Source organism: Pseudoliparis swirei, chromosome 13 (assembly GCF_029220125.1).
Source record: "Pseudoliparis swirei isolate HS2019 ecotype Mariana Trench chromosome 13, NWPU_hadal_v1, whole genome shotgun sequence".
In the NCBI taxonomy this organism is placed as follows: domain Eukaryota; kingdom Metazoa; phylum Chordata; class Actinopteri; order Perciformes; family Liparidae; genus Pseudoliparis; species Pseudoliparis swirei.
The window spans coordinates 12,231,691-12,256,790 of NC_079400.1; the positions used below are offsets into that span (position 1 = coordinate 12,231,691).

The 25,100-nt window shown below is 44.2% G+C and overlaps 2 protein-coding genes and 1 non-coding gene across 3 annotated transcripts in view; 2 read left to right on the forward strand and 1 right to left on the reverse strand.

Annotated features, from left to right (window-relative positions):
- Positions 1-73: 73 nt before the first annotated feature.
- Positions 74-146, reverse strand: trnar-ccu (transfer RNA arginine (anticodon CCU)). The gene has a single exon. It is a non-coding gene; the product is annotated as a tRNA-Arg (tRNA).
- Positions 147-284: 138 nt separating this feature from the next.
- Positions 285-7,696, forward strand: wdr45b (WD repeat domain 45B). The gene is made up of 10 exons (XM_056430328.1): positions 285-782; positions 1,952-2,026; positions 3,061-3,162; positions 3,963-4,050; positions 4,374-4,468; positions 4,557-4,747; positions 4,838-4,923; positions 5,047-5,148; positions 5,240-5,361; positions 5,788-7,696. The coding sequence occupies exons 1-10, from the start codon at positions 716-718 to the stop codon at positions 5,892-5,894; spliced, it is 1,035 nt and encodes a 344-aa protein (XP_056286303.1). The 5' UTR covers positions 285-715; the 3' UTR covers positions 5,895-7,696.
- A 3,558-nt stretch (positions 7,697-11,254) lies between these two features.
- The window catches only part of LOC130203268 (caskin-2-like), a 58,017-nt gene continuing 44,171 nt past the window's right edge, over positions 11,255-25,100 (forward strand). Inside the window, exons 1-2 of the mRNA XM_056429254.1 lie at positions 11,255-11,344; positions 13,221-13,711. Of these exons, the coding sequence (XP_056285229.1) occupies positions 13,618-13,711 (94 nt within the window). The 5' untranslated portion in view covers positions 11,255-11,344; positions 13,221-13,617. The remainder of the gene's footprint in view (positions 11,345-13,220; positions 13,712-25,100) is intronic.

Here is a 25,100-nt window from a genome sequence, read left to right on the forward strand (position 1 = left end):
TACTCGTTTCACAGCCCTAGTTAAAATGTAAAACGTTATTACATTTCATTTAGCTAAAAGCTCAAAAATATTTCACCCCAGATGGGACTCGAACCCACAATCCCTGGCTTAGGAGGCCAGTGCCTTATCCATTAGGCCACTGGGGCTGTATAGCAGAGTCTCACAGATTGTCAATATTAGTCACTAAATCAGACCGGTTTCCATCGGGTGTGTGTTTGCGTGACTCACAGCGGTATGCCACGTCACAAGACGACAACGTCTCTCTCACTTTTTAAAACGCTGTAAAATTAAACTTTTCACGCGACTCGGTCACAGCAATAGTGGAGTTAACTTACCACTCTATGTTATTAAAGACGATAAACTATGGTCGGCAGGAATCCAATCATAGACACGGCGACTGAAGTTAAAAACCCTTCCTTGAGCTTTTGCTGATCGCAAACGCATTGAAGTGCCTTCACTCTATATTACACACATTAATAAAGATACTATTTAGATTATTTCAATGTTAAAGATTTGCTCAAATAGCGTTACATTCCCGGAGCGCCCCGTGAACTCCCCCGCTGGACTGGGGACGGCGCTCTCCTGGCAGGAGCCGCAGTTGTTTTTCTCCTCGCTGCCCAGCAGACTGAAGTAATGGTCGCGTTAGCCGGTTAGCTCTCCAGGCAGCAGCTGTAGCATTTACGTTATTTGGCTTTCGGTTGTTGTGTTTAAAATAATGAATCTACTACCGTCTAATCCTCACGGGAACGGGCTCCTGTATGCTGGGTTTAACCAGGACAATGGTAAGAAGTGGCGCTGTGATGTGATTGTGTTGGTGAAATGGAAATTGGCAGCGCCTTTAATGCTAAGCTAGCGTTGCTAAACCGAAGGCTTGCTAGAGCATACATTCAGCATAACTTTAATGTATGCGTTACATTGTTCTTTTCATTGTTCTGGTACTCTCACACAATGCTGATGTGTACTAGTCGCTCTAAAAACAGCAGCGTTGAGTTAGTGTTCGCTCTACCAGGATAACTACGTCAGCTAACGTAACATTAGCTTGTTGTGTTTGTTTCAGTCACACATATGACGGCTAACGTTAGCCAAACGCTGTGAGAGAGACGTGACACTGATGAGTGAGTGAGACACGAGCCTGTGGTTAAATTGTATGCCCTTGAATAACCATTATAATCAGTTACTGAACCGAAGTGCTAACGCTGCCGTTAGCCCAATGTCCACAACGGCTACGGTTTAAAAAGCGACCGTGTTAACTGGCGACTTTGAACCAACGCGTCCGTTGGTGCCGTAGTGACTGACAATCGTGAATGCCACATTGTTTAATTTGTTTAGTATATATTATTATGTATGCGAGAGGGGTTAACACTTCCATTTCAACATTAAACCAAGCGGCATTCACGAGCACAGGAAGTCGCCAGTTAACAGGGTCGCCTCTTAAACCGTAACACCGGCACCGTAACGACCGCTAGCTAGAGAACCGCCCGCTAGGCTCCGTTTTGACAGCTACTGCCGCGTTATTGGACTCATGTCTGGTCTGCTGGCGCCCAGTATTTTTCTTAAATGTTCCAGTTGTCAGACGTAAATATATAATTCCCATAATGAATAATCATTTCTCCCCCACCCACACACATCTGCACAGGCCGTAGATGAAGTTGTTTTAACTTTAACATCTATGTAATGTTATTAACGCTCTTGGACGGTGGCAGCGTTGCGTTAGCTTAGTCATAAACTAGCTGTAGTTTTATGGTTGTAAAGGGAACGTCCACGTGACTTCATGTGGCCCATTGAAGAAGTGGCGCTCGCTGTGGCTCCGGACATCGCTGTCGTTTTAGAGGCTTTCCCTCGGGCGCATCGTTTCCATGCCTTGTGTAAACTCTTTCTCTTATCATTAATGATTCCACTTGAGAAGCTATTTGTAAACCGCTCCGGAAATTACAACATGTCTCTTTCCCAGGATGCTTTGCCTGTGGAATGGAGAACGGCTTCCGTGTGTACAATACAGATCCTCTCAAAGAGAAGGAGAAACAAGGTAAACATTATTAATCAGAAGGTAAACAAATGGGAGGGGAAAGTGGCACTGCAGACTTCCTGGATCACACTTCTTACACAGAAGATACATTAAACCGTGGGACTGATGTTCCCCTACCAGCAATATTAGTGAATTGTAAACTTTGCTGTTGTAATTGCATTGATAGTCATTTAGATGTTGCTCACATCATTCTTAATGGATATGGCTAGCAATGCAGAATTGTGCCACTCAATTGAAGTTACCTGGATAAAACTAAACTATCAAAATAATGTTCTGTATATCATCTCTTTAATTTGGCCGTTTGTTGAACAATGACAGGAGCAGGAACTTGATTTCATAAATTTGATCGGAATTTCATTTAATGTCTATATATATTTCACGGAACATGCCTTTTTTTATGTGCTACAAATACCAAATGTCCTGGTATAAATGTATGTTATTTGAATACAATCACCATGTATGAAACTAGCTTGAGGCCTGGATCTAGTCGTGGTGCATTTTGCCAGATGTCAAATTTGTGCTTGACTTTTGAGTCACTTGTTTTCATTAATTCAAACTGTACTTTGTACTACTGGGTAGCGTATGCTTTAGAGTTAATGTCAAGCTTTAGAATAAAGTCTGCTCATGTTTTTTTGTTGTTGCTCACACTTTAATCAAACCAACTAATTCTGCTGCACGGAGGAGCCAAGTGTAGTGACCTAATTTAAACTTCTTTAGCATGGCGGCATATAAGAGGAACTTTGCCCCCCCCCCCCCCCCACAGACACACACACACACACACACAGAGGTGAATCAGCACATGACTGTCTCCAGAGTTACTATTTCTAGCTCAGGAAGAACTGATCCAGGACGAGCTCACAGGAAGTGTTTCTGCTGATATGTGTGCATGACATGCAGGGGGGGGGGGGGGCTTCTTGATGTCTGTTGTGGGGCGGCTGAGCCATTAGATATGAACAAGCAGAGTTTCTAAGAAGCAGTTTTACAGTAACGGCTTATTGTCTTTGATGTTCACCGTCAATGCCGCTGACTTTCAGAGTTCCTGGAGGGCGGAGTCGGCCACGTGGAGATGCTGTTTAGGTGTAACTATTTAGCATTAGTGGGAGGAGGAAAGAAGCCAAAGTACCCAACCAACAAAGGTACGATTTGTCTATTCATAAGTTAGCAATGTTCATTATTTAGAGTTTTTTTTTTTTTAATCCCCCAATATGAGCTGTAGGGTTTATACTGCACTCAGGCCAGTTTTGTACTGATAACTAACGGCATGTTGTTGTGGACGCGTTGTTGTGGCATGTTGGCATTTGTGACTTGCAGTTTATTTTCCTGCAGTGATATTGGTTTTAAAAAACTAAATTAAAAGACTGTCATTACTGTTTGCCACAGTAAAGGAATTGGGAAGCTCATAGTGGGCGACAGTTAATTATCAATACTTTAAAGTGGCTTCAAGCCTCTGTTCAGCCATCACAGGTGTTTTCATTAACCGGCTGATTCCGACCTCTGCTGATTATGGAGGCCGGGGCTCTGACAGGAACTTATTAGGTCACCAATCTATAACATTATCATTCTTACTGGTTGAGGGAGATTGTCACACCCGAACCGGTTCCTCAACACAGCCGTGAGTAGAGGTCTAATCTGCCCGGTTACCCGAAACACCTGTGGGGTTTCTGAGGATTTTAGAGAATCAGTAATTTTTCCATTGGGCAATTTTTCTGCTGCTTATGATAAAGATTTAGGACGTGATCAGTTATTGAATCGTATAATTAGGAATTCGTCTTCTACACTGCCCAGAAATTTGAAAAGATTTGATCAAATGACCCGTATATGTCGGTCATATACTCCTGATTTAATTTTCATACTTTGGTCCGTGTAATATTGACTAAATTTGCCCGGTACCACTTGTTATATTTAATTTGCATGTTTTTTGTTGGTGGTGCTCTAGTGATGATCTGGGATGACCTGAAGAAGAAGACGGTAATTGAGATTGAGTTCTCAACAGAAGTCAAAGCGGTGAAGCTTCGGCGGGACAGGTAAAAAAATAAAATTGACATTTTGACAGTTGCGAAATGATGAGTGTTGCGTAATAATCCACCAGTGGGTGGCTGGGAGATGCTCTGGTGTTCTTAGAGATCTCCTATGCCAACAGTCATCCAAACGCTTCTCAATGTGTTCCTCAACTTAACCAAACACAGCAGTACTGTGGTAATGAGACATGTGACGGCAGCCATTCAGGGCGTTGCTCGGTGTGAATGATTCTCCCACTCATTGTCAATGCAGTGGCCTCTGGATCTAACCCTGTGTCTTTGGCATTTAGTTTAACACGCAGGCTGTGTTGGTTCTCCTTTGGTCTCAGGATCGTGGTGGTCCTGGACTCGATGATCAAGGTCTTCACCTTCACCCACAACCCCCATCAGCTGCATGTGTTTGAGACCTGCTATAACCCTAAAGGTCAGCCTCCTCTCCTGCTCTACATTCACATGTCGGTACTGATACCAGTATACCAATAGATGACCCCCCCCCCTTTGGTTCTCCTCAGGTCTCTGCGTGCTCTGTCCCAACAGCAACAACTCCCTGCTGGCGTTCCCGGGGACTCACTCGGGCCACGTGCAGATCGTGGACCTGGCGAACACGGAGAAGCCCCCTGTCGACATCCCCGCCCACGAGGGGGCGCTGTGCTGCATCGCTCTCAACCTGCAGGGCACGAGAATAGCCACGGCGTCGGAGAAAGTGAGCCCATTCTATCGCTTGGCGCGCGTCGGGTTTTTTAGTGTTTGTTGCCGCCACCTCGTCACTGATCCACGCCGTGTGTTTCCTCAGGGGACCCTCATCAGAATTTTCGACACGTCCGCAGGCCAGCTCATCCAGGAGCTGCGGCGAGGCTCTCAGGCAGCCAGCATTTACTGGTGAGTGTCGTGCAGCAACACTATTCGCTTTATGGTGACGTGTTGATCTCGACGTGTTATTGGCTCATGAAAGCCCCGCCCCTCCGCTTCTCATTATTTTTCGTTGGCTCTCGTCTTTTGCAGCATTAACTTCAACCAGGACGCGTCCCTCATCTGCGTGTCCAGTGACCACGGCACGGTGCACATCTTTGCTGCAGAGGACCCGAAAAGGAACAAGCAGTCGAGGTCGGTCGCAACTTTCTTTTTCATCGTTTTCCACACAAGTGACGTCAAATCTAGTCCTGATCGATCGTCTCCGTCTCTCGTCTGTCTGCAGTTTGGCGTCGGCCAGTTTTCTTCCCAAATACTTCAGCTCCAAGTGGAGCTTCTCCAAGTTCCAGGTTCCGTCCGGCTCTCCCTGCGTGTGCGCCTTCGGGACGGAGCCCAACGCCGTCATCGGTGAGCTCAGTTCGGCTGGTTCTCTCTCAAACCCGTGTCACGCTCGTTGGTCTCGTCCTAAACAACCAGCATCCTTTAGCCTCGGAGCGTCTGCCCGGAGCAGCTGGCTGAATGTTTATCGCCCGAATCGAAGAACTATCTCGTGCTGTGGCCATCTCCCCCGCGCTCGTTGCCATTTAGCATCACGCGTCGTGATAGGCCAGTTTTTCCTTTAAGAGTTTGTGAAAGTGTTGGCACATGCATGGTTTACAGCCTAAAAAAAATCCTAGCTATTGGCTGAGATCGAAGAAGCCGGTGGCTCTGCAGTCACAGCCGTATTGTACCTTGTCTTGTGTCCGTGTTACGTCTCCCATTTAAAGATTACATAAGCTACATGATTGTTCCTGTGTTTTGCCGACTTGATGGTATTTCTCCTTCCCTCTGCAGCCATTTGTGCCGACGGCAGCTACTACAAATTCCTCTTCAACCAGAAAGGGGAGTGTGCCAGAGACGTGTACGCCCAGTTCCTGGAGATGACCGATGAGAAGATATGACCTTTGACCCATAAGGAGACTTGACGCAGCCAGTTTTTTTTTGTGGAAATCTTTATTATTTTGGAGCAGAGTTCCCACGCTGCTCTTCTTCTTCTTCTTCTTCTTCTTATATTGACAGACTCTGTAAAAAGAGCATCAAATGACCGGAGGACAAAGAAAGCGGATCACGGACTTTGGGGATGGACCCTCACGGCAAAGATGAGCGGATGGAGGTACCGACAAGGACTTTTCTCTCGCGGATTTAAGGATCTCCTCCGAACGAGAGGACTCAGATTAACGCTCGGCGAAAAGAAGAAGAAGTCGTGTTCTCGAATGGGCGACATGCCGCTTTTTAAGACGTCTTCCGAGGAATTTACACAAGGATGGTTATTTTTTAATCGATGATTCTGATAGACGGATTGAAAATATTAAGATTTTTGTCGACTAACACCACCTAACTGAACTGTAGGGAGTGCCTCGAGACGGGAGAGAATCTGTGTGCACATGTTGTTGTCATATATACATGCGTGTGTTTGTGTAATTACCAATGTACCATATCGGGTGTTTGCAGAGCAACATCGGTATGAGGTGACGCGTCTCCAGCGTTGTGAAGCGTCGCCTTTAGTATTACTAGATTTTCTTCTCTTCACTGTATAAACACAACGGGCTGAACTGCTAATTCAATACAAATGTACAGATTAGCAGCAGGAAAAAAAGTACCACGTCATTTTGTTTCCCTCGTCGCTCCTTTTTTTTTTTTTCTTCATACGTTGTGCAATATGTTTTCCCTAATTGCTTTTTTTGTTGTTGCGAAGAGCTTGTGAACGTTGTGTTTTTGTTTTTAAACACGAAGGGGGGGAAAAGCTTTGAGAAATAGTCTGCCGCTTCTTGGAAAATGGTTAATGTTGTTGCCGAGAGTCGGATGAGAAGATTGATACAACTCCGTACGCTAAATATGAAGTTGCAACCAGACGTTAGCCATGTTAGCTTAGCATAAAGACTAACTAGCTCCGTCTGTTGGTCACCAATTCTGCTAACGCCGCCTCCTAAAGCTTATTATGGCTCAATGTTTTTAGTAAAGTTGGTTTAACGAGGCTTGTACGTCGGCACTAACCCCATGTTTCCAGTGTTTACACGAAGCTATCCGACTCCTTTCCCAAAACGTTGAAATATTCCTTTAAGAGTTTGAAGGTTTTGGCACATGCACGGTTTCCAGCTGAAATCCTTAAAAAAAAGAAGGTATCTATTGGCTGAGATTGAAGAAGCCCTGATCCAACTGTGAAAATCTGAGTATATTTGTCATGTTTTAGTGGTGATACATTATTGAATCTCCTGAATGGTGATTGGTTAGCTTCACATACTGGCCGTTGGCCAGTGTGGCTCTGCAGTCACATCCATATCCTACACCTCTCTTTTTGGTTTAAATAAAAAAAACACGTATTCCCACTTGTGTCGTTCACACAGACAGCCTCCCCCCCCATAGCGGTTGGATACAGCAGCCGATGCTAATCAGGGACTCTGAAGTGCTTTGTCGAAGCTCGTGGCCGTCAGCAGGAGATCCACCTCCATGGAACTGTGTTGATGTACAGTTTAAATATTCCTCTTTATTGTTTTGTTTTTCTCCATTTGTCACGTTGATTGACGGCTTTGTTGGTGATTCGGTGTTAAAACTCACGTCTGTGTTGCTCTGCGTCAGAATGTACACGTGTCTGCTCCGTCGAACAAATGCACAAACCCAAGAGACAACTTGTGTCCGACGGACTCGGAACGATTGTACAACCTGCATTTCAATTTATGAATAAAATCTAACATCTGCTTTTATAGTTGAGCTTTCTGGTCCGTCTTGTGCTTCTGGACTGACGAAGACGAGGGTAGCCTCTCTGTTGTACTTGAAGGGCCCGTAAACACTTCTAGAGGGTCCGAAAGTCCAACTGGTCTTAAATGGCTTCTTTTCTCTCTTTTAAAATTGTTTTTATCTGCTCTGTAAACCAATTATTCTCTATTTGAGAGAGGAAAACAAAATCAGAAATACAAATTTCAATGTTTACATTTTTGAGATGAATATGGATTATATTTATGTTCCTGTTTATAGTGAGAACAAATAGTACATTTTAATTAACTTAATAAAGGATGATACGCGATTTCAGTTGGACTTTAATTGTGTTGCTACTTCGAGTCACCTGGATATAACCCCAACACAGCCAGTTAATGCGGAATTGGTTTCGCTGGATTATTTGTCCCTTTTTAAGCAACCGTGCACCAGAGCCACTAAACTCAAGAACAAAACGTACATAACATCCCCACAAACGAGGGCTCACGTAAAATATCATAGATGAAAGTTTTAGTTTGACTAGTTAAGCGGTTTTGTACAAATTAGCATATTCTTGGCTCTATAAAAATAATAATATTAATTGATTGCTCTAAAAATCTAGATTGACCCAGTAGGTGAACTGCTGACCTCTATTTCTTTGGATGCTTTTTTCAAAAGTTTTATAGAATCAGATTTAGATTAGAAATCGCATCAAGTCAAATATTCACTCTTTTGTATTTTTTTAGCTGTTTTTCTTCTTCACAAACTCCTTATGCTGTATCCACACTAAAAACTGATTTCTTTTTGCAGCCTTTTTACCCAATAGTTGTGAGTCGGAGAGCAAAAAGAGCTGAAGCCGCGATAAAGTGGGTGAGAGGAACCAATGTGGGGTCAATGTGACGAGCCACCCACTTTCTGTCCTTACATATTTCATTTAGCCAAAAAAGTGAGGAAAGTTTCAATTTGCCTTTAATTTCCATCTGATTTAACTTAAAAATAACGCCTCTAAATTCTACATTACATCATCAGTCTTTCTGGGGGTGTATTTCCCCACTACAGCCCATGATGCTGTGTTGTGGTTACAGTAAAGTGAGGGTCTTCCATCACAGTCCAGAGCATCTTATGGTCGTTCTGCTCCTCAGCGCTGGGTCCCGATGCTTTTCACCTCCATTGTGATAGTGACTCGGAGAGATCCAATGTCGCTCCTTGTCATTTCTTTTGGTTTTTTTTATTGTCTGTTTCCTTTTGTTAAACTGAAGAGAAGAAGGGAGTGACGGTGACGCCGTCAAGTTCCTGGGGTCCTCAACACGTCTTTTCATCAATTTGGTCAAACTACTGTAATGCAGATTACATTTAATTTAAGAAAAGATGTACCAGATTATATATTTATATATATATATTTTTTTGATTATATATATGAATATGTATATATATGAATATATTTATATATATATAATATGTGTATATGTAGATATAATATATATATTTTCCTCTCAAAGCGACTCAAAGAAGTAGTGACGTGACCTCCAGGTGAAGGAGCAGCCATGTTAGTTGTAGGGCGTTAACTCCTTTCTCTCGCGAACATATTGATACTTGAGCCGTCAGCAATTATCTACGATTTAAAAAACCAGCCAATCCTTGTTCAGCTCTGTGACACTTAACTCAACTCCAGCCACAGAAGACGGCCGTTAGGGAACTTTAATTATGTTAAAAGGGGAATTAAAAGTAATTTCATTGTCCTGAAAGGTGTGTTTCTGTTGCTGGTCAATGGTCACCTGCAATACTTTACAGTTAAACTTTTACCGTGTGGTCGTGACACTTAGCTTTACAACAGAATCACATGGAAGGACAATATATGACCAACAAATAAAAATAAGGCCACTGCAAAACACTTTAGCTGTGTTGGCAAAGTCCACTCAACTGGAAATCAAAAGAGCACTGACGCAAAAAGAACAGAAGCTGTTGTGTGTCGTGATAAACTGCATGATTCACTCCAGGAAATGTGTCTGAGTTGTGGCGGCTGTGAGTTCATGTTGGGCGGGATGAGCTGCAGCTTTTCACGGCTGACCTTGTAAATAAAATAGGTTGTGCTCATATCTTGCATGGTGTCAGAGGGGAATGCAGAGCGACAGGATACCATCAGAAACAATGAAAAAGAGCTGATAATAAATATATAATATAAAAAGTCCAAAAGTTCCTGCGTGAACCCAAGTTTCATATTTCTTAGTGCTATAAAAACACAATATCCTCCAGAGGAATGTCTGTATTGTGTCTATTTATTTAGATTTTTTTACATTTTCATCTAAAAAACAATACTTTTTTCATATTTATCCTTCACAGTTCTCCGTTCTCCTCAAGTTACTTTTTTTTGAAGGTAAAAGGATGACAATCACATCTCAAATACAGTCTGGGTTCCTCCTGAATGATACTGTTATAACTTGTAAGACAACTCAGCATCAACTCTCGGTGGTAATGTTTGAGACTTTTAAAAATTATTTTGTTATTCAGATGCTGCCCTTTGGGGCCAAACTGTACCGATAATTTTATCACACCAGACGTTTCAAACTGCTTTATTTTTATTACATTTTAAAATGAATGATCATTGCTTGAGCACATTAAATGAGCAAACAAGAGAAATCTCATAGATGTATACAATTTATTCACATTATCATACTATTTTTACACTTTAGTCATTTCTGTATTTTGGCTTGACAACATGTCATGTAGAGGTCTATTTCTAAACTACAACCATATTATGGTGTCATATGATCTTGAATAAAAAGTGTCAGAATTAGCAAAATCCCTCTGAGCCTGGATCAAAAGAAAGAAAATTAGAAAGATATATATGATTATACTCCCAACAGAAGTACACCCTTAGGTTGGCTCTGATCATTTATATTTTTGTATCGATGTTAATTGGATATCTAATTTCATGATGAACGTCAATAGCATTATTTGACCAGCAGATGTCGCCACCCCCCAACCACACTGCGCCTGGGGTCTTCCTCGATATCTCCAGGGGTCCTTGATGGGGCTCCTTTTTCACATCTCCATGTGCTCATGCAGCGAAACATGCAGCTGTGCAATTGCCATATAGTGTTGGCTGCAGATGGTCCAAATTAGAAATTACTAAGAAGACAATAGCAAGTTCCATGGTCCCTGCTGTCGCCCAATACGTTAAGTTAAACAACAAATATACATATGCGCTCCTGTGTGGAAATATAATAATGAAAACATCTGGTTTCACCCAAACTGCATCCAATTACAGTGTTAACAATCACAAACGGTGTAAAGTTCGTTGGTGTTAAGATGATGTGCTAAAATAGCAGAAGTTGTGCAATTTTGCCTTCAAAATAAAACCATAAAGTTCACCCAAATGCTGCTGACTGCTCATGAAGGGTTTCAGAAATGTACTGCAAATACATACAACACTCAAACACCCGGTGGGGAATCTCAAACAAGTAAAAACACCGACGATTCATTTGGACGTCCGTAATTAATGAAAGCTTTACTTTGAAAGCCCATACCGGAAGTTGTGCACACAACGCGGGTGACTTGACGCCTCGGCTGTCGGGACTCCGGCGGTCTTCCCACAGTAACTCACCACAGTGGATTTGCGTGTCGCCTGCCACCACCTGCGCGACGCCGCGTCTCCCAACAGGTGAGCACGCGCCTCTTGTTGACAACGTATTTATTTGTTATTTATTCAGAAGCAAAAAAAAGAAGAAAAAAAGCCGAGCCGCGGACCTCAAATTACACAAATGACCCGCGTTATAGTGGACATACGTGGTTAGTTGTGACTTCGCGTGGCCGTTGGGGGATTCGGGACTCTTTGACAGTTGAGGCTGTTAGCAAACCAGGGGCGGCGAAATATTCAGTGTTCACAAGACGGGACGAACGGTCACGAACCGTAATGTGTCCAAAGTAAACACGAAGAGCTGGAGGACTTTCACCGGTCAATAGTTCAGGGGGAGCTACCGCGGCGCTGTCAGCCGTTTGCACATTGCTGTTATTCTACTTATGAGCTAATCGTTGAAACGTTTCGTTAATATTTGCGAACTTTACCGTTTAAAGTGTACTCTTAAATTTCGGTATACGGATTTTTTTTATTCGTAACTTTTAACAACTGTTTCACACTCCTCGTTACCGCCACTCGGTGTTGTTTTACTTGAAGAAAGATGAACCAGTTATAAAACAAAACGCGAGGGTGTTTATGAGTTTAAACCGATTTGTGCATTTTTCTCACAGGTCTTTGAACGTGACATCATCGATGTTGTGCGTTTGCTTACACACCGGGTGATTAAGTTGTTAGAGTTAAGAGGGGGATTTGGCCTGACATTGTTACAAGGATATTTGCGCTGCAAGACCTTGTATTTAGCATTTTCTTTAAACCCAATAATGGATACCTAAAGTAATCCTGTTAAGAAGTGAAATGTCAATGACAAATCTTCGGGATTCCTTATTAAATAACATTCTCTTCATTGATTGTGTGTTCAGATGGAACATGAGACGATATGGGCATTATTACATGTCACCCACTTAGGATTCCACACACATTTAACCAATAAAACCCCTGTTCAACCACCTTCTCATGCGTTGGCATCTAGGCTAAGGAGTCCAACATGGGATTGGTCGCCTACATTCTGGCTTGTGGCAGCAATGGGCTCTGCGCTCTTTACTGCCTGGCAAGGTGCCTGGCTAGTTTTAGATCATGTGTCAGTGCAAAGACATGCATTGCCATCTGCTGTTGGGCTACACTGCTGCACGGTCACCTGGCAGTCCAGAGGAATAACTAAGCTATTCGTCCAACACACCTAAAATAGGCAGTGAGGGACGAAATTGTCTATCCTCAGACACAATAAACACATTACCGACTGTTGGGATGTCAAGGAGATAAAAAAAATGCTTCTGAACAAATTCCTCGTCGTAATTGTGGTCTTGCACACATAATGGACTTTAATGTTGTAATCGGAGGAGGTGTGGGTTTTGATGTTGCCTCATAGTAGAAACTGGGGGACTGTTTTTACACTTCACTCCTCACTTTAATTGCTTCACTCGCTGTCCCAAATAAATGGAAATTACAGGCACAGTTTTGTCCGAAATAATGCTTCCTTAAGTTTGAGGGAATGTTATTGATGGGAGACCTTATTCCTGCACAGGAAGAGTCCCAGATAAGCCGCAGCCTCCTATGGGACCGGCCTTCCTGGATCTTAGAAAACAAGTTGGGTCAAGTTAAAGTCACATGGCTAATGCTTTTTGTGCCGATAATCTCGATAGTATTCAAAAACAGTTTATATGATTGTGATTAGGCCATTACGCTTTAGCGTGGCACTGATGCTGCTGAATGGGGCAGTTGGCACAAGCTGCGCTGCAATGATTTGCCAATCAACATAAAATGAACAAGGTAATTGTTTATTGTTCATTTCTGTACAAATGCTGGGATCCAATGGGATCGCTTAAGACGCAAGGCCTGTCCTCTCATGGAATGCATCGTGACATTATCGAAGACTTAAAGTGATTTCTCCCTATTTTTGTAGCATTGCGGTGGAACAGCTGGCTGGACTGCAGCTTCCCTCCAGGTTCTCGGAGGCGCACGATGAGCACACAGTCCCGCCGGCTGCGAAATCTCGACTTGTCCTGCTGTGACTCCAGATCCAAGACCACCGTCAAACAGCCGGCGCCCAGCGGAGATAATGGACCCGACAAACTCCGACAATGAGAGGAAAAAGATCTCCCGGACCAGTTTACCCGAGGCTCCTTCACTCTAGATGCCGCCGAGCCATCCGCTCCCCAATCGTCATCTCGTGGCCGGGGATTCTATCGGCGCCGGCAGATGTTTGCTGAAACCGTTCGCCTGAAGGAGCATTGAAGAGACCCCCAACAAAATAAAAACACAAGCGACCGTAGCCGTGAGCGGTGTGTGTGCCGTTGATCATGGGGAAGGAACAGGATCTGCTGGTGGCGGTGAAGACCGGAGATCTTCTGCTGGCGCACAAACTTCTCTCCAAAGTCAAGTGCAACAAAACAAGTGAGTATGGCGCTCAGGGGGCAAGAGGATACCTGGCGTTGGGTGATTACTGAGGGATTGTGTGTCTGTGCTCTGGGAGTGTAAATGTTTCCACAATGAAATATAACTTAGATAGCAGGGACAGAGCGAACCAAATGGCAGATTCTTTACAATAACCACGAGATCGAGTTCAACTCTCTCTCCCCCCCCCCCCCCCCACACACACACACACACACTTCCAGAAGTTGAAGTCTCTCTTTGTGGCTGTTATCTTTTCCTGGGCTTTCATCAGCGGGGCTGGCCGCTCAGTGACAAGCTCCGGGAACAAAGCCGCGGCTGTCAGGAAAAAGCCTGTTGCACACTTTGAACACGACACAGACGGATTTTGTACCGCCGTGTGCTTGTGTTTGTTAAAAAAAACGACGACTGTCAAACCGGCTGGGAAAGTGTGTGTGTGTGTGTGTGTGTGTGTGTGTGTGTGTGTGTGTGTGTGTGTGTGTGTGTGTGTGTGTGTGTGTGTGTGTGTGTGTGTGTGTGTGTGTGTGTGTGTGTGTGTGTGTGTGTGTGTGTGTGTGTGTGTGTGTGTGTGTGTGTGTGTGTGTGTGTGTGTGATGTTCTCTGCTGTTTTATAAGCTACCATCGAGGTGCCCTTGAGCAAGGCACGCCCATCTGTTTTGGAAGAGAAGATCAGCTCAGTCATAATACGAATACCCAGCTGTAAATACAACAGAGTAAGTAGATGAACAGATAAATGCTTAAATGTATTTTTTTTTAAATAGATATCTTTTACAAGCACAACTAAAATGTCTAATAAACTCTCCCTATAAAAGGGTTGATTTTTGTAAGAAAAGAACCGGATTAATTACTAATATTTATCTAAGCACCATATTCTGTATTAATATCAGCATGCATTTAGATATTGATTATTCTATTCAGTTATTGTGTCCTTCATACACAAACAAGTGTAACTGTGTGAAATGTGTCAAAAAAAGTCCCCAGTTTACTCGCTCGGTTGACTTTCTTGAGCTAATTAGGAGTTGGACCTTCACCAGGCAAACGCAGCAGCTGGCCACACGGCGTGATGAAAACAACAGCGTTACCTAATGCCGGTCACGGCTCCACCTTTTCTTTCTTTTGGTAACTCTTGCCAACAGAGAGCACGAGACAAAGATATCGGAGAAATCTGTGCTCGAAGTGTCTAATTGTTGCGCAGATGGCCAGGAGATGCCGTGTCCATGTGTATCTCTTAATCTCTCGCCGCTATACTGAGACACACACACACACACACACACACACACACTGCCGATCCTTGATGACCCTCCCCGAACTCTGTCAACGGTGTAGTCATTTGTCACTTCTGATGCTGCAGCTGGCAGCGAGGGCTCTGCAGACGACCTCCCTTGTCTCACATTTGCAGATTGGCCTTGTCAATGGGGGCTGATTGATTGGTTAGTAGTGACCTGCTTTTGCAAGCTTTTATTTTTTTAAAGAGCCACAAAATAGGCTTGTATGTCGTACTTATTCATTTGAACTCTGACCCTTGACAAGAGGGTCATTCTGAGGCTGCCGTGATGGTGATGTCATTCTTTTCAACAGGTGTTTGGCTGTAAACCAAAAAGTACGGCATGAAGTAAATGCTTTACTTGCTGATGGTACATAAAGTCAGGAGGGAGGGCCGGTGGTCACCAAAGTAAGAGGAAATGTGTTTAATTTGTTTGCACTTTGGCTCAAGAGCAACAGTGTTATCTTCTCAATTGATTGCTCTTCACATTTACTCTAAACAGGATTATCGTGGTCCCCAGATAAAGAATTGTGATGCCAGTTGGTCGTGAGGTAGAACAAGGCATTACAGTCTCAAGTGCTATTTAGTGTGTTTGGGAGTTATATGTTAGGAACACAAATCAGAGACACCTGCACGTGCAAGTTGTCCGCGACGTCCTTGTGAACTCCGGTGACAAAACAAACATAACTCTCACACGAGCGGAAGCCTCTGGAGAGGTCAGGTGCTTTTTAAGATGTTATGGTGGTGTCAGCGGGACATGCTGGGCATTCCCAAAGCCTCGGGAAGAAGAAGAAGAAGAAGAAGAAGAAGAAGAAGAAGACGCCTGTATTCAGAGCAGAGGACTCGGAGCGTCATCCGACTTGTTGTTGTGTATTTTGTAATGAATTGATCGGAGAGCCTCCTCAGTTGGGTTAAAGAGAAGGTTGCTGATTTACACTTAAGTGTTAAAGAACTGTTGTTAATGTATTTTTGTAAATGGACTATCCCCCCCAAAACTTTGTTGATATATATCTTTGCCCCCCCCCCCCCCCCCCTTCATTACTCTCTCACATCCATTCAACTGTCACTGTTGTGGGGCAATAGATTGAAGCTCAGCTCTCGTTCCGGAGCTACTTTTGGGTGGGAGCCAAGTTATCTGCTGTGGTAGTTTATTATTCCGTTATTGTCAAATTACTTTCACTTTACAATTCTAAGTGGTTATGCAAGAGGATTGTTTAAAAGGGTCTTTTCATTCCTGAGTTTAGTTCCTTGGGCTCCTTAGTTCCTACCAGTAATTAGTAAAAAAACAAAACATCAAATTTGTTCAAATCAGGATTTTTTTCCCCAACCAGTCAGACAACATGAAATCCCCCTCCTCCATATCAGAAGTGTCTTAGGGATATAAAGATACAAGAATGGATTAAACAGAAATCTTCTCAAACTCAAGACCTCTGTGGCTTCCCTCTCCTCCTCACGGCGAAGCTTGGCCGTGTCCCGAGGGGGTTGTCTCTGAGGCCGGCTGATGGACAGGTAGCTGAGACGGGAGGTTTCTCCTCCGATCGGCCATCTGCTGACATCACGTCGGCTGCTCGGACAATTTAAGTGGACTTACCACGGCCTCCTTTCCATTTTTTTTGCTTCGCTGTTGCAAGCTGACAAATCAGGTGGACTCATCGTCGCGGTTACCCTCGTCATGTGAAGCCATCTTAACCAGAGTGTCTGGACCAGGAGAGGACTGAAGTGGGTGTCTCTCGCCCCTCCCTGAACCAGGACCATGAGAGGCTAGACGGTTCTTCAAAGGCCTCGATGATTACAATGTCTTTTGTTGCAACGCATGCTTGCTTTCATCTTGACTCGCGGCCCAACCCTCTCCTCTGTCATGGTAAATACGAGGCCTTTGGGTTGTTGTCAACGGACAGATGGACAAACGGCCGAGACAAAAGGAGAGCGATCATATTTGAACATCCATTGTGTCGGCTATTTGACGCATTGATGACTCAGACCTGGCACTTTTTGTTTCACCAAACTCGACGTTAACGGCATTACATTACTCCACGGGGCCCGCTCATGGAGCGGTTGGGATTGGCGCATCACGACTGCATCGCTGGTCCGCCGTAGCCAGCGGTGTCCTCGGTGAATGCGCTTGTCATCATGACGTGTTCGATGCTGAACACCCACCACGACGGAAAAGTCTTGGAGTTATTTCCAGGCCTAGAAAAGTCCTTGAAAAAAATGAAATCCCAAAAGTTTTGGAAAAGTCATGGAAATTTCTTTGATTGAAAGAATAAAAATGTATATCCTGTACATATTCATTCTTTTAAACTATTGTCTCTCATTCATTTGTGTCATTTAAGGTTTTTACTCATGTTTACACCGAGATTTCACAAAATGTTTAGTCATGGAAATTTGGTTTAAAGTCCTGGAAAAGTCCTGGAAATCCATTGGTCAACATGTGTGTAAACCCTGTGAACAGACTGAGCAGAAGAAGATTGACAGGAAAAGGAGAGAGAGAGAGCTGTTCTCATACACCATTACTAGCTCTACCTATGAAATGATGAATCCACCCGGCCACTGCTGAGCACTCGGCCTACACCTGGCGGTCAGCCCCACCAGGTGAGCTCCTGATTTGCTGTCGGTGTGACGGCACTGCAATCAGCAAGACATAAAGGCTGGGCTCCAAGTGGGGTGTGGAACACCTGCTGCACTGAAGTGAAACTCAAAGTATTGCCTTTCAAGAGTGTGTAAATAGCGCTGAACCTTTAAATCCCCAAGGGAATTTGTTGTCAGTAGCAGCACACAACAACAAAAAACAAAAACAAAACACAAAAAAGAAGAAGAAGGTATGGTGGATCTGAACTAGAGTGAGCCTCATAACATAGGGGCAGGAATGTTCTCCTGTGTCCTTCTTGGCAGCGGGCGTGAGGAGAGACGCCTAGAAAGTAATCCTCCACTCCTCTTGGAGGTGAGGAGTGGTGGGTCCGGGGGTTGTCCAATATGGACACCAGTTTCAACGACCTCCTCTCCACCACTGTTCCAGGGCAGTCCAGGTGCCGCCGATGATGGAGCCATTTTCCCAACCAGTTTGTTAAGACGGCTGGTGCTGCTGGCCTGCGGGCGCTCCCCCCAAGCAGTTAAGTGCAGTGCACTGGCGACACCGGACGATTAGTAGAATAACATAACTCTGCTGCACACGCTGAAGGATCGAAGGATCAAGCTTTCTTAAAGGAAAACTTGTACACAGTTGACCTTGCTGATGTTGGCCTTCCAGTGGCATCGGCTGTCGATGGAGACGCCCAGGTACCCTAGTGTCCACCCACACCATCTCAGCACGGAGTCCAGGGACACTCCAGAGCAGCCGCCTCAGTCCCTCTGTCTCACACCACGCACCAGCTCTCGGCTCTTGGCTCAGCCCCACTTCGTCTCACTACACCACTGCTTCTCACACCCCCCCCCTCCTCACCTCCTCCCACCACCCCAACACTATATGAATCACCAGAGTGGCAATCGATAGCATGTAGAGTATCACTGGTGTGCACTGGTGAGAGGAGAAGAGGAAGGAGGGTGAAGAGGAAGGAGACAGAACAGATTCCTCCTCGGCACTGACCATCACTGACCACAGCCCCCACAGACAACGACCCATTGTGCTGTGAGGTAGTCAGTGATCCAGGAGATGGGTGGAGTCCACGCTGGCCACCCGGACGCAGCTCACTGAGCAGCAGCAGCTTCTGGCTGGCAGCAGCAGTGGCTGGATGGAAGTAAATGAAAGTGACTCACATGAGATCCATCGTCGCGAGCATCCAAGCAGCAGGTAGTGCGATGAGCAGGTAGATGATGGCCATGAATTTGGTAAGCAACCTGCAGAGGGTCCAACAGAGGGTCCAACTGCGCCAATGGCATGCCGACCAGGCTCTCCAGCACCTTCATCACATGGGAGGTGAGGAGAGTCGTGAGGGGTCGGGCCGCTGACTTCCACAGCACCGGGACGGTAATGTTGTTAGTTGTGCGGATATTTGGTCATAAACCTTCCGGGGAGCAAAACAGTGGATCAGCCATCCGACAATCATATTGAGTGTTTTGTCGGAAGCAAAGATATTCAATTTACAATCATATCAAATCAATAAAATCTGTTTAGTTTCTTACATTTGAGAAGCTGGAACTAAAGAAAGTTCGATATTTAGTGCTTGAAAAACTACTTCGAGTTTTCTTTTTTTTGGCAATCTTGTATCGGGGGAATAGTTGGGACAGAGTAATGTTGTTCCATGTGCATAGGAAACTTCCTGAGATTCATTACAATAACTTTTTTGTCTGAAAACTTCAGATTAGCTTCAACACCAGTGGAACTCGTTGCTTTAAATCGGGGTTCCCATCGGGAACTTGCTCAAGAATTATTTTCTACTTCAAAAGTAGAAATTCAAAATCCACACTCCTATCATTTTCTTATTGATTAATCATTTACGACCTTTCCACAATATGTTCGGCTCTCGAAGTTTCCTCAGGCCGGTTCATTGAAGCCATCCGTCTATTCTCATCCTGGCTTTACACACATGCCTGTCCAGTCTCATGTTTAGCTCTTCAAATCAAAAAGCCGTGAGACTCCTTTTGTGTGATTGTCGTGATCATCTGTCTCCTCGCAGGTATGGGGAAATGAGCAGTTGTGGAACAATGTTCAAAGCACACACGCTGTGATACAAAAAGTGTATTTACTTTATTATATGTATTCAATGTAACAACCGAAGGAGCATCTGGCCCTGCGAGCTGCAGGAGCCACACACACGTGTGTAAGAAAGTGGATGTGATCAGCGTAACGACGGCCAATTTAAAGCCTCGTGTTGTCCTGTTTCATATTTACTTACTTTAGTTTGTGTGATTTGTTACTTTAAGTGACTGGCGATCAGTACGATTCACATCTATTGTTCTAATATTTACATTTTATTAAAGAGACGTCATGATTTAAATTACATGTTTACAAAGGCTTTAAGTTGGAAGAAATAATACTGTGGTTCAAGGAATTCAATAGCTTCTCTGACTGCGCTATGACCTTCAAGACGACCTGTTTGAACAGGAGCCTCGTCTCTTCAGTGAAGTTCATTGTGTCGTTACAGCAGCTCTGATTGATATAGAACAATGGAGATGTTTTAGCTAAAGAGCTCTGAGAAACCACCTGCTCAACAGCAACCAATAGACAGACGCAGTTAGAGCTGAGCTTCAATCAGTTCAGTACGGGTAAACAGTGGAGTGGATGGATTTACAGAAATAGTTCCGGCATGTAACAAAAAACCATAATAATTGTGGTTATTTGTTTACGTTTTACTTTAATGCTCAGCTAGGCCAACCACATCCTGGCTCCAGGTACAAGTTCGATATTGTTCGTCTCGCGAGAGACAAAGAACATAAATTGATCTTTTTCCAAAGTGTTGAACCTTTCTCTTTAGGATATCACATTTGGATTCTTCTTTTTGGGTCAGCGACTGCCCCCCCCCCCCCCAATCCATTATTTTAGCTTCCCGCTTCCTTCATCCCTGTCCTTTGAATACCTTGAATTAAGGACAATCCATCTGGACGAGTGTCAGATTAGAAGTCTGTTAGATGTAAGAGCATGTAAGAAGAGGTGTATTTATGTAAAAGTGTACAAGTGTGTGTGTGTGTGGCTTAAAGTCTGCATGTGTGTTGTCTCATCAGATACGCCCCGGCACCTGAGAGGTAGATTCCACCCCTTTCAGCCCTCATCGTACCTAATCTAGAGTCTCGTTTCACGTGTACAGCAGCAGGGTGTTGAAGTTAGCCCCATTAGCCCAGCGGCTAACTGGGCTAATCACTCCTCTACTTGATTAGCCAGACCTTTGGGCAGCGGCCAACGGCTTTCGGGTTCGGCCCCCTCTTGCGCCGCATCCATTAATCCTGAGCTCTTTCCTCCCCTGACAGATGGGGTAGCTTGTCTAGGATTGCTTAGGAATTTACCAAAGGAATTAAGTGGTGTGTTTGTGTGTGTGTGTTGGGTGTGTGCGTGTGGTTGCAGCAGAGAGCGTCATTTAATCTTGCATAATTAGCTTTTTATTACTAGCTCCAGGCGGCACATTGTTGAGTCCTCATGGAGCACCTTTTCTTCTCTCCCCTTCTAAGAAAACAAGCTGTCAGTCAGCCAGGTACAATGTAGCATTCAGAGTGAGAAGCACGATGTCACTGTTTTTTTGTTTCCCGCCCCCTGCTCTGCCTCTACAAGCCCTGCAATACTGCTCATGTGTTAGGATTAAAAAAACATACCTGTTGGCAGAATTTCCTGAGTTTGTAGTTTAGCTTTTGTGCTTGTACAGACAAGGAACATGTCACTGTCTGTTCAAGGAGGTCTCATTGTGTGTGTGTATTGACATGAACGTGTGTGTGTGTGTGTATAGGTGGTGAGGAACTCGTATCGGTATCTGGCAGCGGTAATGAGATTCAGTGGGAGAGGTTGTCGTCGCGGCTTTGATCTTCCACGTCGCCGCAGCGTTTTTTATTCTTCCCCCGTCTCTGAAATTGGTTGCATATAGAAATCCCCCGTCTGTGGTGGCGGTTCACATCTTCCCGGCTTTGTAGTCGTTTTAATACGCTACTGTCCTTCAGAAGGCGAAATATATAGAACAATTATATTGAGTCTGCATAATGGCTTCTCGGTCTTGGAGTGCAAACCTGTGACAGTTTAAAAGTTTTTCGTGCAATCTTTTTGGGCAATTTGTCTTCATCATCTGGCTTCCCCCGCAAACCTAAGATGCATTGAGTCTCAGGCAGTCAGGTGATCAAAGCTGTCTCACCTTAAACCAGTGACACACGTTATACATCAGTTGTAACCCCAAACTGCATTATTGTGATTACTCTCACTTAAATGCTCTGGTGCTCTTATTTTGACGGGTCGAATTGGTTCAAAATTGTTAATATATCCAATCGTAGTGTTATGAGGCTAATTCACGTATATGCACCTATATGTGGACGGCCTGAAGCTGAGGTGTGTGTGTTGGGTTTGTAAGACAGCACATCTCAAGCCTCACAGACAAAATCCAGGTTAGATTTAATGAGGCATTTCATCTTTTTTATTCGTGAAGCTCAAGGTCTCGACACACCTGAGGAGTGACCGATAAACGGCACAAAAATGTGAAACTGGCCTGCAAATACAGTTGCTGCAGTTAAAAACTAGGATGGGCACTCGGTAGAGCGCATACCTTCGCATATCACAAGATTGGGCATTGAATTATGAACATTTTGGCATTAGTTGCATGCCAATTGGATACAAATTGACTGTGCTATGGTAAAAAGAAGATTTTGACCTTTCCATGACCTTTGACCCGATTGATCCCAAAATCTAATCAAATGGTCCCCGGATAATAACCAGTCATCCCACCAAATTTCATGCGATTCGGTTTAAAACTTTTCTTGACCTATGACCCGATCGATCCCAAAATCTAATAAATAAATAAATACCCACCAAATTTCATGAATTCGGTTTAAACCTTTCTTCGTTTTCAATGCGAATAAAATAAATAGTTTATGATAGATTTGTCCACTGTTGACCAGAGCTGCGTCTCGCAGTCTGCCTGAGGTAGACGTGTGCACTTCCTCAGCTACTGTGAGACGTTTTTATTGGGTTTCCTTTTAGCAAAAAAGAGAACGTTCCCTCCAGTAAACAGTTGAGCTTTATTCTGAAAGGTAGAACCGAAAGCAGCGGGTCTGGTGTGCGCTGCCTTTCGTCCAGGTTGAAAGGAGAACTAGTCATCCCTCCGTATTCGGACCTGGGAGACTCTGTGTTATTGTACAGCTTGATATGTGCGTTCATCACAAAGACATATATGTTGACGAGCAAATGATGTCACTCTCGGGGTCTTCCCGTGAAGTGTGAATGCTTTGTCTTCATCTCCCAAGGAACAATTCAAACTTGCCCAATTGAAACACATTGCCGAAGCTCTTGACCCGAGCCGACACCACCGGAGGTCTCGTTCTGTCCAATCAGCGGTCCAACAACACCGAAGTATTTTATTTATTGTCACATGTGGCGTGAAAAAGGAGCAGCATTCTGATATTTCAGCGACTGGACCGAGCAGATGTTTGGTGTTTCTGCTCGAAAAAATGCCAAGCAAAGAACCAATTATCGAGAAAACACTTGTGACTGTGGACGTCTTATTGAAACGGTCCATTGAGTTTGTCCCTGACTTGAGTTTGAGGGGGAAAGGGTGGCGTCATGCGGTGGGTTTTGTTGTGTCCAGCTTTACTCAATAGTTTTTGACCTCGTCTACGAGCGTGTCGTATCTTCAGCTCTCGTCCCCCAAAAACTTTGAGGCAGCATGTTTTGGCGTCTCATTACCCCAAATGTCCACATGTCCAGCGTATTGATCGTCAGCTCTTTGGCTAAATGAGAAATGTAATGACTTTTCCATCCATGTAGGAGTGATTGACCTCATGCTGGTGTTACATCCAATAATCCCCACTGTTAAATAACTAGCTGGACGGGGTCGCTGAGCAAAGTAGCCTTTGTGAAATAGATTTTATTGTTTGTTTTTCTTTTTTAGACCTCCGCAGCGTAATCGGTAGTCGCCTCGAGGCTTTGCTGCTGAATTCTCACTATTTCTATAATGGAAACGAGCCAGGAGTTGGTGGAAATCCTCAGAAATCCTCATAGACTCTGTTTTATTGGTATGCAAACAGCCGTTGTGTGGGTGAAGTATTCCTCTAACGTTCAGACCCGTAAGAGCTCAAAGCTGGATCACGACATCATCCCTCTGGTGGCAGAGCTCCTCGGGCTCGGGGGCACAAAGGCAAAATGCCCCAGCAGCAATCCTATCAAAAACACTGAATTTGAGTCCATGGAAATTAGGAGTTTGAGTTACGTGTTCAGGATTATTCAATTTTTTTGTATGACTGAAATCAATTTTAAAAATCTGCTTCTATCATAAAAGAATGTTTTGGTTTTCCAAAGCGGAGCGTTTGTTTTCGCCTCAATCCCATTGAATCTTTTTGCCGATCAAAATCATGCTGGAATCCAGTATTGTCATAATATACAGTGTCGTCGTATCGCTCGACCTCAGGTGAATATTGACAACGACAAATTAGTTTTCCTCCAAGGCCAATGTTTGAAAGTAATGAACTGGTCCAACCCAGAGCACGGGAACCAGCAGGGCGCATCGGGTCAGGTACGAGAAGATTTTAATATGTAAAGTATTTTGAGCTTGAGACGCGTTGCGCAACATGAAACCTCCAGGTGTGTCGCCCAGGAGGAAAGGTGTACGGATGCAGCGACGCTCCAGACGGTCGGTTCCATTCTCACGCCGGCCAACATTGAATGCGTCTGACCCAGTTGCCAGAGGCACCGCAGGAGATTACTCACATGTATTGGATCATGAGGCCCGGAGCTGTTTTGATGTTCTTTTAAAAACAATTTTCGTCTTTTCCTCAAGACCCAGTTCCCAGTTTGTTCCTCTCAGCAAACCAACACTGTGCAAAAAGTTATGAGGAATTATTTTAGCTAAAGTGTGTGTGTGTGTGTGTGTGTTGTGTGTGTGCGTGTGCGTGTGCGTGTGTGCGTGCGTCTCGCACTATTGACTGCCGTTCCTTTCCTTGTCAGGGTTGGGAAACTGCCAGTGAACTCCAGCTGCAGTTTAATTTATTTATTTATTTACAATGACAATTTACAGGAAGAGACAAAAAGCCAACAGGGATTTTTTAAAGCCTCCACCTATATAATATTTGACAAAATTACAAACATAAAATGAAAAACAGGACATACACACAGCCTTAGCCTCTTTTTTATTTATTTTGGTGGCCCTGGCGGGGGAGGGAACCATACTGGAGCCCCCCCCCCCCCCCCCCACTCAACTCTTTTAAAGACAAGATGCTGGTTTTGCTTCAGGCCTCGTTTGTCTCTGCGTTCGCCTCATCAGCATCAACAGGGTTACGGTGATGACACCTGACGGGTGTCGATGACGGACAAGTGGCATTTTTGGAGAGGTCCAAATCTTCTTTTTCTTTTAAAGGGATGCAGGTAGCGGGGCTGCACAATGAATTACACATTTGAAATAGCGCAAGACATTTGAGGCGAAATATCTGTCTGAATACCTTTAAAAAAAGATAAAACACTGCACACTGCTTGCATATCATCGTCTACAGACTCCCATCGATGTTTCCAAG